The 18,827-nt window shown below is 45.7% G+C and overlaps 1 protein-coding gene across 2 annotated transcripts in view; it reads left to right on the top strand.

Moving 5' to 3' along the window:
• The window catches only part of LOC115466353 (E3 ubiquitin-protein ligase TRIM39-like), a 399,358-nt gene that overhangs the window by 69,629 nt on the left and 310,902 nt on the right, over window positions 1-18,827 (top strand). Inside the window, exon 11 of one of the 2 annotated variants that reach the window (XM_030197539.1) lies at window positions 1,738-1,758. The exons of the other annotated variant lie outside the window; for it this stretch is intronic. Coding sequence (XP_030053399.1) covers window positions 1,738-1,758 — 21 coding nt within the window. The remainder of the gene's footprint in view (window positions 1-1,737; window positions 1,759-18,827) is intronic. 2 annotated transcript variants of the gene reach the window in all.

Here is an 18,827-nt window from a genome sequence, read left to right on the forward strand (position 1 = left end):
CATGTGGAGAAAGGTGAGCCGGTTGATGTAGTGTTTCTTTTTCTATGATTACCCCTAAAATTTTACCAGAAGCTACCCTTGATACTTCTTCTGTTTCACCCATCAATCATCTCATTACAATATCTTACATAATATTAGCAAAGCCTGAACAAGTAGTTTTGGATACATTCTGTTTCAATTTACTCAACTCCAACCAAACCAAACCTTAGTGAGACATAATTATAATCTCTTCAAATCTTGTTGCTATCATCTACAGACAAATCAAATATATATAAGCTAAAATACCATGTTTCCTAATTAACCTGCCCAAATGGTTGCAACTTGCAAATAACTTAATATATAGAAGAGGAGAAAGGAGAAACACAGATTGTAAGCTCCTTTGAGCAGGGACTGTCCTTCTATGTTAAATTGTACAGCGCTACGTAACCCTAGTAGCGCTTTAGAAATGTCAAGTAGTAGTAGTAGTAAGACATTGGATGTTTTAATCTTCCAATAAACTAACTAAGGTCTGAACTCTTTCAGTCATAATCACATTAAATTCAAGTTATTTGTTTTCCCCAGTCACTCGCAGACTGACAACCAATGGATTGTCTCATCTTCAGAAATTCCAGTCATCTATGGATTGGTATGGCTGTTGCCACATTCTACATAGAATTTGTCCTGTTAGTCAGAAGAGCCGGAAGATAATTTCCTTAGACACCTCTAGCTACAAACAGCTTCACTGTACGCTATGCAATAGATTCAAGAAAAGGCACTGGGATACAGTGCACTAAGCAGAGATTCTGTAGAGGCAATTGCTTGTGGTAACATACCTATTAGAGCTTGCGGTAAGGAATTTTTCTGGAAGAAGGCATTGCGAGGGCTTTGAAACATTATCTTGTTAGTGTGATCTAGGAGTAAATTCTATAAGTAGTGCTAAAAAGGAGCGCTGATAAGGTAATGCACTTAGTGCAATTCTATAATGAATATGTTTCCTTTATAGATTTGGCTCTTATAGATTCACACTTACCAGTAAGGTGTACCTATGTGTAGGTGGCTGCAATTAGATCTGTTATAACCAGGCCTAAATACTGACACCTAAGTTGGGCGCACTTAGGCGTGATTCTCTTTCAACATGCATAAATCTGAGAACAAGACCCTAACCACGCCCCAAACTTTTATGCACGATAGGATTCAGGCACAATCCGTTACAGAATTAGATATGTGTCTAAATCCTAATTATTGCCAATTACTGCCGATAATTGTTAACTCCCAATTATCATTACTGTTTGGCTTGTTGCTCAATTAAGTTTTGTACAATCTTTATAGAATCACACTAAGCGTGTCTTTAATTGATGTCAATTTTCGAGGCACAATATATAGTTCTGTTAAGAATGGATCATTTAGCCCTTCCAATGTAGTAATTGCTATGTGCTTCGCTGTTAAATCCTAGCAGTTACTTCGTGCTAATGACTATATTAGCGCATGAGCTGTATAAAACATATCCTGAAAAGGAAAAGCATTAGATTTGCAGTTAACACCCTCTAAAATCTGTGTTAACTCCAAATCCTAATTTCCTTTAGTAATCATTCAGTTAAGTAACACTTTGAGCATTCATTTAAGAACTCGGCCATAGCACATTTTCAGAGAGGCCAGTGTAGGAGCATATCTCTTAGTTACAAGCACACATCCTTTGAATATCAGTCCCAATGGCTTTTATTGAAAGCACTGACTCTTCTCTGTTTTGATTTCCTGTAGACAAGCTTTCTGAAGATGTTGGTGAGTAATTATATATTCATTTACTATGTCTGAAAATATTCCAGTTCCTAAGTCATTCATTAGGAATATAAATAACTAAATTGCTGGTAGATTTGAGGATCACGTGGTAACTTGCCTAATGTAAAAGTAGTGGACCTCATAAGACACCAGATTAAGATTTCATTAAATACCAGAGAGAAACCAGCTGTCATGATGCATGTGGGTACCAATACCATTGGGAGATAAAGGAGACAAGATACAGAAGCTAACAGGTCAATATTTAAACGTCTCAATCAGTATTTCCTTTAAATGATGGTTCTGGTGTTTAAAAACACCTGAATATTCCTGCCCATTATCCATATAGGAGGGAATTCAATAAATGGCACCAAAAATTCAGCACCAAAAAAATTCAGCTCTAAGTGCTAGGTTATAAAGGGAACGTGCCTATTATAGAATAGCATTTGGTGTGGATCCAGCACCTAATTTTTTGGGCAGGTGTAAATGTCAGTGCGTAACTTAGGTTTGCTTTGGGTGAATTCTGTAATTCCGCTTGCAACATTTTGGAATGCCTCATAAGTACAGAAGTATAGATGTAATGCCACACTGGGAAAAGACCAAGGGTCCATCAAGGCCAGCATCCTGTCCCCGACAGCGGTCAATCCAGGTCAAGGGCACCTGGCATGCTACCGAAACGTGCAAACATTTTATACATGTAATTTTCGAAATTGTGGATATTTCCCAAGTCCATTTAGTAGCGGTCTGTGGACTTGTCCTTTAGGAAACCGTCCAACCCCCTTTTAAACACCGCTAAACTAACCGCCTTCACTACGTTGTCCGGCAACAAATTCCAGAGTTTAATTACGCGTTGGGCGAAGAAAATTTTCTCCTATTTGTTTTAAATGTACTACACTGTAGTTTCATCGCTTGCCCCCTAGTCCTAGTATTGTTGGAAAGTGTGAACAGATGCTTCATATCCACCTGTTCCACTCCACTCATTATTTTATATACCTCTATCGTGTCTCCCCTCAGCCGTCTCTTCTCCAAGCTGAAAAGCCCTAGCCTCCTTAGTCTTTCTTCATAGGGAAGTCGTCCCATCCCCGCTATCATTTTCATCACCCTGCGCTGCACCTTTTCCAATTCTACTATATCTTTCTTGAGATGCGGCGACCAGAATTGAACACAATACTCAAGGTGCGGTCGCACTATGGAGCGATACAATGGCATTATAAGATCCTCACACCTGTTTTCCATACCTTTCCTAATAATACCCAACATTCTATTCGCTTTCCGAGCCGCAGCAGCACACTGAGCAGAAGGTTTCAGTGTATTATCGATAACGACACCTTTTCTTGGTCCGTAACTCCTAACGTGGAACCTCGCATGACATAGCTATAATTCGGGTTCTTTTTTCCCACATGCATCACCTTGCACTTGCTCACATTAAATGCCATTGGTCTGGATGCTGGTTGAGATTTCGGGGGTAGAGATGTAGATTTGGGAGTCATCAGCATAGAGATGGTATTGAAAGCCATGGGATGATAACAGAGAGCCAAGGGAAGAAGTGTAGATGGAAAACAGGAGAGGACCGAGAACAGAACCCTGAGGTACACCGATTAGTAGAGGGATAGAAGTGGAAGAGTATCCACCAGAGTGTACACTAAAGGTGCGAAGCAAGCGGTAGGAGGAGAACCAGGAAAGAACAGAGCCCTGGAATCCAAATGAAAACAGCGTATCAAGGAGTAGGCTGTGATCAACAGTGTCAAAAGCGGCGGATAGATCAAGAAGGATGGGGATAGAATAGAGACCTTTGGATTTGGCCAGGGACAGGTCGTTGGAAACTTTTGTAAGTGCAGTTTCAGTTGAGTGAAGAGGGCCAAAGCCATATTGGAGTGGGTCAAGAACAGCTTGAGATGAGAGAAAGTCAAGACAGCGGCGGTGAACGGCACGCGTTCAAATGATGTAGTGTATCTTTTTCTATGATTACCCCTAATGCCTCATACACAATATACAACATTTTAGTATGTGTGGAGGAAAAGCTGGTTATCATAATGTATTTAGTAATGTTGCAAGAAATGCTGCATCACTGATTCTTCCCACTTTTGTTCTCTTGTAGAAATGCTCACTGCAGAAAAGAGTAAGTAGTTTTCTATGTATTTTCTGTGGCTGAAATAATAACACTTCTTAAGTCTTGCCCATTATGGTTTCATGAGACAGAGTCTGCATGGGTTCAGCCAAGGGAAGTCTTGCCTCACCAATTCGCTTCATTTCTTTGAAGGCGTAAATAGACATGTGGAGAAAGGTGAGCCGGATGATGTAGTGTATTTTTTCCTATGATTACCCCTAAAATTTTACCAGAAGCTACCCTATGGAATAGATTCAAAGAAAAGGCACTGGGATACAGTGCACTAAGCAGGGATTCTGTAGGAGCAATTGCTTGTGGTAACATACCTATTACAGCTTGCGGTAAGGAATTTTTCTGGAAGAAGGCATTGCGAGGGCTTTGAAATATTATCTTGTTAGGGTGATCTAGGTAATGCACTAAGGAGTAAATTCTATAAGTAGTGCTAAAAAGCAGTGCTAATAAAGTGATGCACTTAGTGTGATTCTATAATGAATATGTTTCTTTTATAGATTTGTCTTTTATAGATACATACTTAGCAGTAAGGTGTACCTATGTGTAGGTGGTTCTCAGGTTTTCAAGGCAGAAACTAGGTTCGTGAACCCTTGGGCCACTGCCGAGGAGCGGCAGTGGCAGGCAAAACCACCCCACACCAGAGACAAGGCAGAACTCTGACAGAAACAGCTAGACTTCACCTGCGCTTGACCGCCCTTCCCCAGGAGTTGAGCACCTGGCTGCAGGCGGCCGGCAGGACTTACCAAACAAGGCAGGAACTGAATACCAACTAGGCTGAACAGGGACTGAGGGTCAGAGGGGAAAGGAACATACATGGGCAGCAAGGCAGGAAACTGGGCTAGGACTCACAGACAGACAGGACTACCCAAAGCAGGAAATGGACAAGCTAAAAGACAGGAACTGAAAGCTGACAAGCAGCCACTGAAACAGGGTACAAACACTGACAGAAAAGAGACAGGACTGAAAGCTGCAGAGCACCCACTAAGCAAGAGACACAGACAAACAGAAACTAGACCAAGAATACAAACCAGAAACAAGAAATAAGCAATAAACCTAAGCTAAACTACACACAAACTAACTAGAATCAGACAAGGAACTATACAAGAAACCAGTCTAGGCAGAAGTGCAACAAAGCACCAACAAACCAGGGACCTTAGACGATGCAAAGGCAAACACAGAAGTTTCCAGGTGATTAATAAAGCCCATCAGCTGCTGAAGTTCAGCTACAGGAATCACAAGGCAGCTACGGGTGCTGTTCAGGCACAAACAAGGGAAGTAAGTCTGGCAGCCCGAAAGATCCGGGCCGGACTGGGCCGAAGTCTGGAATGGGTGACAGTTCATAGCAACCACCGGTTCTGGCCACCAGAGGGCGAGGTGAGCACAGACAAGGAAATGACAGTGGTTACAATTAGATCTGTTATAACCAGGCCTAAATACTGACATCTAAGTTTGGCGCACTTAGGCGTGATTCTCTTTCAACACACAGAAATCTGAGAACAAGACCCTAACCACGCCACAAAGTTTTTATGCACGATAGGATTCAGGCGCAATCCATTACAGAATTAGATATGAGCCTTAATCATAATTTTCCGAGGACAAGCAGGCTCAATATTCTTACGTATGAGTCGTTGTTCGTGACGCCCAGGAGACCGGAAAAAACTTGAAAAAGCACAGGAATCTTCTCAAACGTTGCGCGGGCCAATTCACCGTGCATCAGCGAGCGGCTTCCCGCCCGCGACGTGAACGTGCAGTGCTCAGTTCTTTTTGATTCGCGCTTCAGGATAGTTGTGTTTTCACTGCTACTCCCTTTTCGGCTCAGGAGAACCGTTTTTTCATGTTTATCGCACGCTCACTTCTTGTTCAAAATGGCCGCTGAAGAGGTCGGACGCATTTTAGAGCTCCTGCAAAATTTCCTATTTGAGCTATTTGCTGATTTATTCCACCAAATTTACCTTGAGATGCCGAAGAGGCGAGGAAAGGTCGCTGCTGTAGCCCACCAGTGACCGGGAAATCCCACTCGAAGTGGCCCTCTTGATACCTTTTTGCAGCGGGTTCCCCAAGACGCAAGTACACCGGTGAACGGCTCGCAGGGATCTTCCGCCGTTGTTGAAGACGAGTCGGGACCCCTTGAGCTGGAAGTTTCGTTGAGCCCCGACGCTCGAACACCTCCTCCCCCTCCAGCACAACGGGGATTCGCTCCTCCACTGGCGGCGTCTCTGAGTCCTAACCCGGAAAAGGAAATGGACGAAGAAAGATCGAGGGCAAATGGAGAACATGACGGAATGAGGAACACGCAGTCTGGGACATCAACGGAGGGAGAAATAAACCCCAGTGGGGTAGGACTTTTCCTGCAACAGAAGGTAGGGACTTTTTCAATTGCTCGATTCCAGAGTAAACCCCCTGAAGTAACACTTGATTGCCTTTGGAATTTAATAGTAGACCTTGGCAAAGCTTTGGTTCCACAGATACAAAAACTTAAGCAAGAAGTGGAATGTGTAGAGGATAAAGTTAAACGTTTAAATACACAGGTGGAAAATCAAACCAAGGAAATACAGCAGATACAAGAGACTCAAAATGTAATGTTAAAGGATCTAATTAGCCTAAGAAAGAAAGCAAAGAATATGGAAAACTTTACTAGAAACAATAATTTACAGTTTGTGAATTTTCCATACTTGCCTAATATGCTCCCTAAAGAGACTTTGAAAAATTACCTTATAGAAATCCTTCAAATTAATGAGGACAATATACCTCCTTTCACACAAGTATTCTATATTCCCTCTGGGAACATACGACGGTAACAACAACAACAAGAAAATCAACCCCTGGATGTGTCAGCTATATTAGAGACTTCAGACACAGATCAAGCCCTGCCAGCCACTTTGGTGGCGACAGTAGCTTTATCACCTGATAAATTATGGATATTGAGATTATTCTATAAAAATCGTGATAAAGTATTTAAGGGGTTAAAAATAAATATTTTTCCAGATGTATCAAGAGAAACACAGCTACGCCGAAAAAAGTTTCTGCAAAAGAAGCAAGAAGTGATTAACTTGGGAGCTACTTTCTTCTTAAAATTTCCATGCAAATGTCTTGTCACCTACCAATCTGAAAAATTTATTTTCTTTGACCCATCCCAACTGGAGTTGTTTATTACATCGAGAAAGACTGATGGAACCGTTGTTCCACCTACTGATAGCATTTGAAATAGAAATATAATGTCTTAAAATGCGCCAGACCTTTCATTTAAATTGTGATTATTTTCTTGCTAGTACTTCAATATATTGTATATTTTGAACTCCCCAAATGTGGACTTTTAATTGGGATGAAGATATTATTTTTGTAAAATTATTATGTGTTTGATTGTATTTCCTTCTTTGACCAATTGTTTCCTGTTACAAGATTTTTTAAGCTTGTAAAATTTAAAATTGAATAAATAAATAAATTAAAAAAAAAATTCTTAGTTTTTTCCTTTACTTTTTAGTTTTTTTTCTTCCTCTTTGAAGTTTCCTTTCTTTTTTGTTGCGGCCACCCTTAGGCTGCTTGACCGCGTCTTTTTCCCCCTTTTTTGTGCCTTGTTATTGGCGCCATTGAGCCTTTTGATTTCGCGGATGCTATTTTCCCGCCCATGTCATCAAAGACTCCTAGCGGCTTCAAACGCTGTATTCGCTGCAACCGGACCATCTCGTATACCGACCCCCAAGCGTGGTGCCTCCCAGCTGCCTCTAAGCTGTGTAAGTTGATAAAAGAAACAGACCCAAGTGGCTCGAGAGGCTCAGCATGAAAGACTTTTTCTGACTGCTCTGGTCCTTCGACGTCGGCATCGACATCGGTACTAAGGTCAGCGGCATCAGCATCAACGATGTCGAAGGAAGCAGCGACACCGAGAGCTCAGTTAATGGCTGCCGAGGGACCACATCGAACTGGGAGCAACGAGGCATCGAGTGGGTCTCTGCCCATCTCAAGGCCTACTGCTATGCAGGCCCCCCGGGACCAACCTTCGTCGGACCCGGCCCCAACGAGGCGTGAGGATTCCATGTCCTCCTCTTCAGTACCGAGGAGTCTCGATGACGAGCGTCGAGCGAAAGCTAAGATGCACCGTCATCGATCTCCTTCCATGCACGGTACTGAGAGTTACGGGGAGCCAAGGGAGTCGGCACCCGAGAAGCGTCGGCGCCGGGAGGACTGCTCACCCTCCATACAAGAAGTGCCGATGCGTCGGTCATCTGGCAGCCTGGTACCGACTCTCATAAGTACATAAGTACATAAGTAGTGCCATACTGGGAAAGACCAAAGGTCCATCTAGCCCAGCATCCTGTCACCAACAGTGGCCAATCCAGGTCAAGGGCACCTGGCACGCTCCCTAAACGTAAAAACATTCCAGACAAGTTATACCTAAAAATGCGGAATTTTTCCAAGTCCATTTAATAGCGGTCTATGGACTTGTCCTTTAGGAATCTATCTAACCCCTTTTTAAACTCCGTCAAGCTAACCGCCCGTACCACGTTCTCCGGCAACGAATTCCAGAGTCTAATTACACGTTGGGTGAAGAAAAATTTTCTCCGATTCGTTTTAAATTTACCACACTGTAGCTTCAACTCATGCCCTCTAGTCCTAGTATTTTTGGATAGCGTGAACAGTCGCTTCACATCCACCCGATCCATTCCACTCATTATTTTATACACTTCTATCATATCTCCCCTCAGCCGTCTCTTCTCCAAGCTGAAAAGCCCTAGCCTTCTCAGCCTCTCTTCATAGGAAAGTCGTCCCATCCCCACTATCATTTTCGTCGCCCTTCGCTGTACCTTTTCCAATTCTACTATATCTTTTTTGAGATACGGAGACCAGTACTGAACACAATACTCCAGGTGCGGTCGCACCATGGAGCGATACAACGGCATTATAACATCCGCACACCTGGACTCCATACCCTTCCTAATAACACCCAACATTCTATTCGCTTTCCTAGCCGCAGCAGCACACTGAGCAGAAGGTTTCAGCGTATCATCGACGACGACACCCAGATCCCTTTCTTGATCCGTAACTCCTAACGTGGAACCTTGCAAGACGTAGCTATAATTCGGGTTCCTCTTACCCACATGCATCACTTTGCACTTGTCAACATTGAACTTCATCTGCCACTTGCACGCCCATTCTCCCAGTCTCGCAAGGTCCTCCTGTAATCGTTCACATTCCTCCTGCGACTTGACGACCCTGAATAATTTTGTGTCATCGGCGAATTTAATTACCTCACTAGTTATTCCCATCTCTAGGTCATTTATAAATACATTAAAAAGCAACGGACCCAGCACAGACCCCTGCGGGACCCCACTAACTACCCTCCTCCACTGAGAATACTGGCCACGCAATCCTACTCTCTGCTTCCTATCTTTCAACCAGTTCTTAATCCATAATAGTACCCTACCTCCGATTCCATGACTCTGCAATTTCTTCAGGAGTCTTTCGTGCGGCACTTTGTCAAACGCCTTCTGAAAATCCAGATATACAATATCAACCGGCTCCCCATTGTCCACATGTTTGCTTACCCCCTCAAAAAAATGCATTAGATTGGTGAGGCAAGACTTCCCTTCACTAAATCCGTGCTGACTTTGTCTCATCAGTCCATGTTTTTGTATATGCTCTGCAATTTTATTCTTAATAATAGCCTCCACCATCTTGCCCGGCACCGACGTCAGACTCACCGGTCTATAATTTCCCGGATCTCCTCTGGAGCCCCCTCAGATTCCGGTGTAACAGGCCAGAGTATACCCCCCCGCCCAGACTATACCCGGGGTTAAAGTGGCCTAGGCCAGAGTATACCCCGGGTATATTCTAGCCTAGACCAGTTTAACCCCGGGGTATACTCTGGCCTAGGCCACTTTATACCCCCTCAGGCCAGATTATACCCGGGGAATATAAATTGGGGGCTAGGCCAATTCATACTCCCTCTAAAACAATATAATGCAATTGTAACATAATGTTCAACAAATTTGACTGTTCATAATATAATAAAAGTAGCCTAGGCCAGAATATACCCCTCCAGGCCAGAATATACCATCTGTGCTGCTTCCTCTAACACTTTCTCAGCCTGTCTCTGATTGGTTGCTTCCTCTAACAATTTCTCAGCCTATCTCTGATTGGTTGAGAAGCTGCTTCCTCTGTTGTCACTTCCCTGGTTTTCTCACCCTGTCTCTAATTGGTTGAAAAGTGCAGATCTCTTTTTATCATCCTCATACACACAGCTGCTTCTTCTAACACCAAACTCTTTACTTTACCATTGTTGACAACCATGGAAGACCAATTGTATAACCAACTTTTGACATTCTACACTGCAGCACAACAAAAGTACCCCCTGTCGATCTACGATCTACCTCCAGAGAAACGTCTAAATGCCAAGACCCAGTTCAGACAAACAGCTAAGCCATATCGAGCAGACAGAGGGACTCTTTTCCATGGGGAAAAGGAGGTTCTAACTAAAAAACAACTGCCAAATATCCTTAAGGGCTGTCATGACAACCCAATTTCTGGTGGCCATTTTGGCAGAGATAAAGCATTAGCCAAAATCTCTGTCCGTTATTACTGGAAGGGAATGAAGAACGACATTCACCAACATGTCAAAGCCTGTCAAAAATGTTTTGTTACAAATCCCAAAATCAGCAAGGAGGCTCCACCACTCAACAGTATACCAGTGCCTGGAAAAGTATGGAGCTTAGTTGGGATTGATATGATGGGTCCTCTTCAGGAAACATCGAATGGCAACAAATATATCGTTGCTGCCACTGATCATTTCTCAAAGTGGACTGAAGCTACAGCTGTTCCAGATAAGAGTGCCAAGTCAGTAGCAAATTTTTTGTACTCTGTTATTTGCCGCCTTGGCTATATGGACACTGTCATAAGTGACCAGGGACGAGAGTTTGTGAACTCGATTATCGACAACCTGATGGAGCATTTTCAAACAGATCACCGCATTTCATCTGCCTACCACCCACAAACAAATGGCCAGCGGGAACGTGACAATCGAACACTCAAGGAATCTCTCAGTAAGCTTGTCAATGAACAAGGAAACAACTGGGACCAGTTCATCCCTGGTGTTTTGTTTGCCTATCACACATCTGTGCATGCCTCAACCAAGTGCACTCCATTTGAGGTCATGTATGGACGGAAGGCCAAGCTTCCTATGGACCTCAATCCCTCAGAATATGACACTATGGACACCATGCCCCTTTCAGATGATGCCAACCCTGATGTGCTAAATACACTGACAACCATTCATAAAAAGCTCTGCTCAACTGTCAGTACCAACATTCACTCTGCCCAGGAACACCAGAAGCGTGCCTTTGACCATCGACACAACAGCCAAAAAGAAATCACTGCTGGAACCATCGTTTACATCAAGAATAAGCAACGTATTCATCGCATGGGTTCAAAGATGGAACCACGCTGGATTGGACCCTACTTTGTTGTGAAATCCTTGACCAAGGGACGAGTAAAACTTAAGAACAATAAGACTGGCAAGATACTGAAGAACACCTACCATGCCAGCAACCTTAACATTTACCAGGATGAAGAGACTACTCCACCACCTCAGTCCTCTGATGATTGTCTCAGTGACTCTGCTGCACACATAGGCGGTCGGTGGCCCAACTGTTTGGGGAGGCTAAAGGGGGCGGGTTAGGGGTGGGGCCAGGGGTGGAGCTTAAATCCATAATTGTCTGATAACACACAGAAAAAATAAATAAATAAAAATAAAAGTCACAATTAATACCTTTTATTAAATTTAGATATGTATCATATGTCAAAGAATAAAGTGGTTGCTCAAAGCATATTCTAAGCACAATCGCTCAACTGCAAAACACTATGCACAACTTTGTGCAAAAACACACTCAGAACCTTACTGTACCATAAATATTACACTGGGCAGAACCTAATACACCAATATACCACCCATACGGAAAATGCAGACCGTCAACAATATGAAACAAGGGATCATATCATCACAATTCTCATGTAGAGCCACAAAACACCCTAATTCATGTTTAATGTGGGATAAAATGCCATAAATAAGTAAATAAATATAAACTTTTAATGTTGAGCAACTGATTCTCAAAGTGGACATATTCCAAACACTATAATGAAAATAAAATGATCTTTTCTACCTTTGTTGTCTGGTTGTCCGATTCTGCTGCTATCTGTTCTCAGTGCAGGTCGGGAAGTCATCCTCCTTAAATATCTCCCTGGCAACCCAGCCAACCCCCCTCCCCCTGCTCTCCCAGCAGTAAGGTAAACAAACCATAAACCAATTTCTACAATTGGTTACACAAGGCTAGAGGGCTTTCACTGCAGCTCCTGCTGTGAGGATGGCGGTAAATCAACAATTTAAACCTCTCAGAGCACAGCAGGGGAGGCTTAGCCTGTCCAAGCCTCTTATACTGGTCGCCTATGGCTGCACAGAAACATAAGCAAACCAAGACTTTCAACCCACTACCAAGTTCAGAAAGAAAGTATCTTAGCACAACTCTTGGCCTTACATTTGGTAAGGTTGTGTATTGTGGATGCACAAGGGACCGTGGACAACCACGGCGTACATATAAAACCAAAGGTGATGGCAACTGCTACTTCCGGGCCATCAGCTACTTTCTGACAGGAACAGAGGACAACCACTCCCTGCTCAGAAAGAAAGTCATCCACCACATGAAAAATGACTTGAGAAGAAAACTACAGGACTACTTGAACCAAAAGGTGAATGAATATGTGAACATCTCTGGCATCTCCCGTGATGGAGTATGGGCAACTGATGCAGAGATCATGGCCACAGCAAATCTGCTGAGTTGTGACATTGTCATCCACACAAAAGTTGGTGACTCCATGGATTGGTTGACCTATCCCGCAAGTTTCAATCTGCAGTCAACAACAGAACACGCACTTTATCTTGAAAACAAGCATGATCATTTTGATGTTGTTATCAGTGTTTAACTTTGAACGTTATATTAAAGTGAGGAGCTCCTAGTCTTAGAAGATGAAGTTTCAGGACCTAGGCAGGATATACCCCAAGGCAAAAATGGGTATATTCTTCCCTGGGGGGGGGGGGGGGGGGGGGGTCATTTTGATGTTGTTATCAGTGTTTAACTTTGAACGTTTATATTAAAGTGAGGAGCTCCTAGTCTTAGAAGATGAAGTTTCAGGACGTTATGACTTTTATTATATTATGAACAGTCAAATTAATTAAACATTATGTTACTAGGTATAAATTGGCCTAGGCTGTACCCCCTAGGGCAGGATATACCCCAAGGCAAAAACGGGTATATTCTTCCCTGGGGGGTATATTCTGGCCTAGGCTACTTTATCCCCCTGGGCATAGATAGTGTATTCTGCCCTGGAGGGGTATATTCTGTTCTGCCCTGGAGGGGTATATTCTGGCCTAGGCCAGAGTAAACCCCGGGGGGGGGGGGTATATTCTGGTGTATTCTGCCCTGGAGGGGTATATTCAATTCTGCCCTGGAGGGGTATATTCTGGCCTAGGCCAGAGTAAATTCCGGGGTATATTCTGGCCTAGGCCAGAGTAAACCCCGGGGGGTATATTCTGGTGTATTCTGCCCTGGAGGGGTATATTCTATTCTGCCCTGGATTGGTATATTCTGGCCTAGGCCAGAGTAAACTCCGGGGTATATTGTGGCCTAGGCCAGAGTAAACTCCGGGGTATATTCTGGCCTAGGCCAGAGTAAACTCCGGGGTATATTCTGGCCTAGGGGGATATAGTCTGGCCTTTAGGCCAGTTTATCCCCCGGGGTATACTCTGGCCTAGGCCACTTTAACCCCGGGTATAGTCTGGGCAGGGGGTTAATGTGGCCTGTTACACCGGTACCAACTTCTGCACCAGTCCCCCAGCCTTTTCCGATGGAAGCTCTTGACGAGCGCATCAGGGCCCTTCTTCCGGAGCTTCTGGAGGGGTTGCTTCACCAGTCTGCATCGGTGTGGAGGCGGCATCTGGGCCATTACCTGTGAGGAGGTCACCAACGTCGGCTGCCACCCGGGTCGATTCCCCCTCGACGTCGGTGGAGGAGGCTTCGCCGGAGTCTAGGCAGGGGTCGACTTCTCGACACCCCCCACTCGGGTTCAGGCTCCTCATAGGGAGCTTTTCTCTGACACCGATGAGGAGCGCTTGTGCGAAGAGGAGAAGGACCCCGGGTACTTTTCAGAGGAAGAGTCCTGTGGGCTTCCCTCTGATCCTACTCCACCAATTGAAACTACGATGTCTCCACCTGAGAGTCTTTCTTTCTCATCCTTTGTGCGGGAAATATCTAAGGACATTCCATTCCCTATGGAGCTTGTGGATGAGCCCAGGGCTGAGATGCTGAAGGTCCTGGATTATCCTTCTCCGCCTGCTGAGGTTGCTACTGCCCCCTTGCATAATACACTGAGGGAAGTGCTTATGTGAAATTGGTCGTGCCCTCTTTCTAATCCAGTTGTACCCAAAAAATCCGAGTCCCAGTACAGAGTACATGGAGAGCCTGTAATGGTGAAGGCCCAACTTCCTCATGATTCCATGGTGATGGACTCTGCTCTCAGAAGAGCCAAGAGTACTAGAGACTATGCCTCGGCACCCCCAGGCAGAGAGTCTAGGACCTTGGATTCTTTTGGGAGGAGAATGTATCAGGCCGCTATGCTCGCCGCCAAGATCCAGGCGTGCCAGCTCTACACGAGCATCCACTTGCAGAACTCGGTGAGGCAACTGTCCAGTTTAGTTGAAGCACTTCCTCTAGTGCTTGCTGAACCTTTTCACCAGGTGGTCAGGCAGCAGAAGTTGTGTCGCAAATTCCTGGCCAGGGTGTCTTACCACACTTTTGATGTGGCATCCCGAGGAGCTGCTCAAGGTATAATGATGTGCAGACTCTCATGGCTGCGTGTCTCTGACCTGGATCAGAAGACCCAACAACGAATGGCGGATGTTCGTTGCCTGGGGATAATCTTTTTGGAGAAAAAGTAGAGGACATAGTCGATCAGATTAAAAAGCATCATGACGCCATGGATTCTCTCTCCCGCCGGACATCTTCTGCTACTGCCTCCTCTTCTAGGAAGTTTTTTGGAGGGAAGAGGAGTGTTCCCTATTTCTATAATAGGCGTAGGTACACTCCTGCTTCTCGGCAGCCGGTTCAGGCTCAGCCCCAGCATGTGCGTTCTCGTCAACGCCATGCGCCTAAGGCCCCTAGGGCTCCCCAGCAAAAGCAAGGGACGGGCTTTTGACTGGCTCCAGTGCAGCATAGCCTCAGAAAAAGTGTCAATGCCGGACGGCTTGCCTGTCGGGGGGAGGCTTATATTTTTTCACCAAAGGTGGCCTCTCATAACCTCCGACAGGTGGGTTCTTCAAAAAGTCCAGTTAGGATACACTGTCAATCTGGCATCTAGGCCTCCAAATTGCCCATCGGGAGCTCAGTCCTTCAGCTCCCAGCACAAGCAGGTACTTGCAAAGGAACTCTCCACCCTTCTAAAGGCCAATGCGGTTGAACCCGTTCCACCAGGGGATGAAGGGCTGGGATTCTATTCCAGGTACTTCCTTGTGCAAAAAAAAACAGGGGGGATGCGTCCCATCCTAGACCTAAGGGCCCTGAACAAATTCCTAGTCCGAGAAAAGTTCAGGATGGTTTCCCTGGGCACCCTTCTTCCCATGATTCAGTAAAACAATTGGCTATGCTCTCTGGACTTAAAGGATGCCTATACTCACATCTCGATACTCCCAGCTCACAGGAAGTATCTTTGATTCCGGCTGGGAGCTCAGCATTTTCAGTACTGTGTACTGCCCTTTGGCCTCGCATCTGCGCCCAGAGTCTTTACAAAGTTTCTGGCAGTTTTCGCAGCATCGCTACGCAGACTGGGAGTGCATGTGTTCCCTTATCTCAACGATTGGCTGGTGAAGAGCACCTCGGAGGCAGGGGCTCTACAGTCCATGCAGACGTCTACTCGAGTGCTGTAGCTACTAGTGTTTGTAATCAATTATCCCAAGTCCCATCTTGTCCCAGTGCAAAAATTGGAGGTTATCGGAGCTCTGTTGGACACATGGACGTCTCGAGATTATCTTCCCTAGGCAAGGGCAGACAATCTCCTGACCCTAGTGTTCTTCGCTCGAGCGTCTCAACAGATCACAGCTCAGCAGATGTTTTTTTTTGGTTACATTTGTACCCGCGCTTTCCAACTCATGGCAGGCTCAATGTGGTTTACATGGGGCAATGGAGGGTTAAGTGACTTGCCCAGAGTCACAAGGAGCTGCCTGTGCCTGAAGTGGGAATTGAACTCAGTTCCTCAGTTCCCCAGGACCAAAGTCCATCACCTCAACCACTAGGCCACTCCTCCACTCTTAGGGCACATGGCTTCCACGGTTCATGTAACTCCCATGGCACGCCTACATATGAGATCAGCTCAATGGACCCTAGCTTCCCAGTGGTGCCAGGCCACAGGGGATCTAGAGGATGTCATCCATCTGTCCACCGACTTTTGCAGTTCCCTTCAGTGGTGGTGTCACGTCTTTGGCCGTGACCACCTTCAGACTTACCCTATTTCTGGAGGTCAGCATCTGTGCTGGCTTCTGTCAGTTTCTGTGTTAGTTTTGTCTCTGTCTCTGTGTGCTGATTGCTTCACTAGACCTCACCTGTGTAGGCTATGCCTCTCTGAGGAGCCAGCATCTAAGATGGCTCCCACTTGTTCTGTTCCAGCTTCCAAGATGGCTCCTGCCTGCCCTTCCTGTGTGTTCACTTCCTATGTGTTCCAAGCCTCTCCTTGGTGTGAGTGTGTTCCCTGCTCCTGTCCTGCAGTAGGTGACATCATCAGTGGGAGCCTTCATAAGGAAGTGCTATGCTTGCATTCAGGGCCTTTGCATAGAGAGTGTTATGCTAAAAGGTTGTCAGGTTAGTGAGTGCACTGTTGCACTGCCACTTAGCCTTTCTCTGGGGCTTTTGCCCATTCTGCTATTTATCTGTGGACGGCTAGTCCTTCCGTGTGGGCTTTTGCTCTTCTGTTTTGTATCTGTGGACTGCTAGTCCTTCTGTTGCCTTGCTCTGTGTTTGGAGTCTGAAGCTTCAGCCTTTGTGGTCTCCAGGTCTGTGTTTGGAGCTGCTGAAGCTTCAGCCAAGACTCTGATATCCCTGGTTTATTTCTCTGTCTGCTGCCTGCCCAAAGACTCGGTTAGCTCCTGGTTTCTCTATTGTCTGCTACCGGCCCAAAGACTCTGTTAGCTCCTGGTTTACTCTATGGTCTGCTGCCTGTCCAAAGACTCTGTTAGCTCCTGGTTTATTCTGTTGTCTGCTGCCAGCCCCAAGGACTCTGCTAGTTCCTGGTTACTTCTTCTGTCTGCTTTGCCAAGCTTGCTTGTAGATCCTGAGTCCTGTTTCTGCCAAGCTTGCTTGCATATCCTGAGTCCTGTTTCTGACAAGTTTGCTTGTATATCCTGTTTCTGCCTAGCTTGCTTGTCTATCCTAAATTCTGTCTCTGTGTATATCCTGAGTGTATATCCTGAACCCTGTTCTGCCTAGCTTGCATGTACATCCTGGCCCTTGCTCCTGCCAAGCCTTGTGTACGTCTTGTCTCCTTAGTCTGTCTTGTGTTTCTGGCTTTGTGGCTGCGTGCAGCTTTTAGTCCTAGTCTAGTTCCATGCCTAGCCTCCCTCGTGTATCCCAGACCCAGGGTGGGTCCTCTGGATCTTCAGTTCCTACCTTATCCTGCAAGTCCTGCCGGCCACCTGCACTCAGGAGCTCAACTCCTGAGGAACGGTGGCCAAGTGCAGGTGAAGCTGTTCCTGTTCTGCCTGTTCTAGTTGCATGCCTCAGTTACTACTCCAGTCCAAAGTCCCTGTCCTGCTCTTCCTTGTATCCAGTTCCAGGGTGGTCTTGCCTGCCGCTGCCACTCCTCGGCAGTGGCCCAAGGGCTCACAAATTTCGGTTCTGCCTCAACGACCTGACAGGTGGACCATTTGATCCAATTTGACCTTGGGACGTCCATTCCAAATTCCTCAGCCACAGAAAGTGCTGACGACGGATGCATCCCTCCTGGGGTGGGGAGCTCATGTAGATGGACTTCACACTCAGGGAGCTTGGTCTTTTCAGGAGAAGGATCTTCAGATCAACGTCCTGGAATTACAAGCAATCTGGAACGCTCTCAAGGCTTTCAGAGATCGGCTGTCCAATCAAATCATTCTAATTCAGACAATCAGGTTGCTATGTATTGCACCAACAAGCAGGGAGGCACCAGATCTCGCCCTCTGTGTCAGGAAGCCGTCAGGATGTGGCTTTGGGCTCACCACCACGGCATGTTTCTCCAGGCCACGTATCTGGCAGGCATAAACAACAGTCTGGCCGACAGACTGAGCAGGATAATGCAACGTCACGAGTGGTCAGTGAACATGGATGTTGTCCGCAAGATCTTCCGAGCGTGAGGCACCCCCTCGGTGGATCTTTTTGCCACTCAGGTCAATCACAAAGTCCCTCAGTTCTGTTCCAGGCTTCAGGCCCACAACAGACTAGCATCCAATGCCTTTCTCCTACATTGGGGGACACGCCTTCTGTATGCGTATCCTCCCATACCTCTAGTAGGGAAAACTCTGCTGAAACTCAAGCAAGACAATGGAACCATGATTCTGATTGCACCTTTTTGGCCCCGTCAGATCTGGTTCCCTCTTCTTCTGGAGTTGTCCTCCGAAGAACCGTGGAGATTGGACTGTTTTCCGACCCTCATCACTCAGAACGAGCTGATGAAAGCTCCTTTTGAGCCACTGAATTCCTGCCATCTGAAGTACTTGACCTGGAAGGTCATTTTCTTGGTGGCTGTTACTTCAGCTTGTAGAGTCAGTGAGCTCCAAGCCCTGGTAGTGCATGCACCTTACATCAAATTTCATCATAACAGAGTAATCCTCCGCACTCATCCTTGCTGAAGGTGGTGTCGGAGATCCATCTGAACCAGTCAATTGTCTTGCCAA

The sequence above is a fragment of the Microcaecilia unicolor genome, chromosome 3 (genome assembly GCF_901765095.1).
Source record: "Microcaecilia unicolor chromosome 3, aMicUni1.1, whole genome shotgun sequence".
NCBI classification, from domain to species: domain Eukaryota; kingdom Metazoa; phylum Chordata; class Amphibia; order Gymnophiona; family Siphonopidae; genus Microcaecilia; species Microcaecilia unicolor.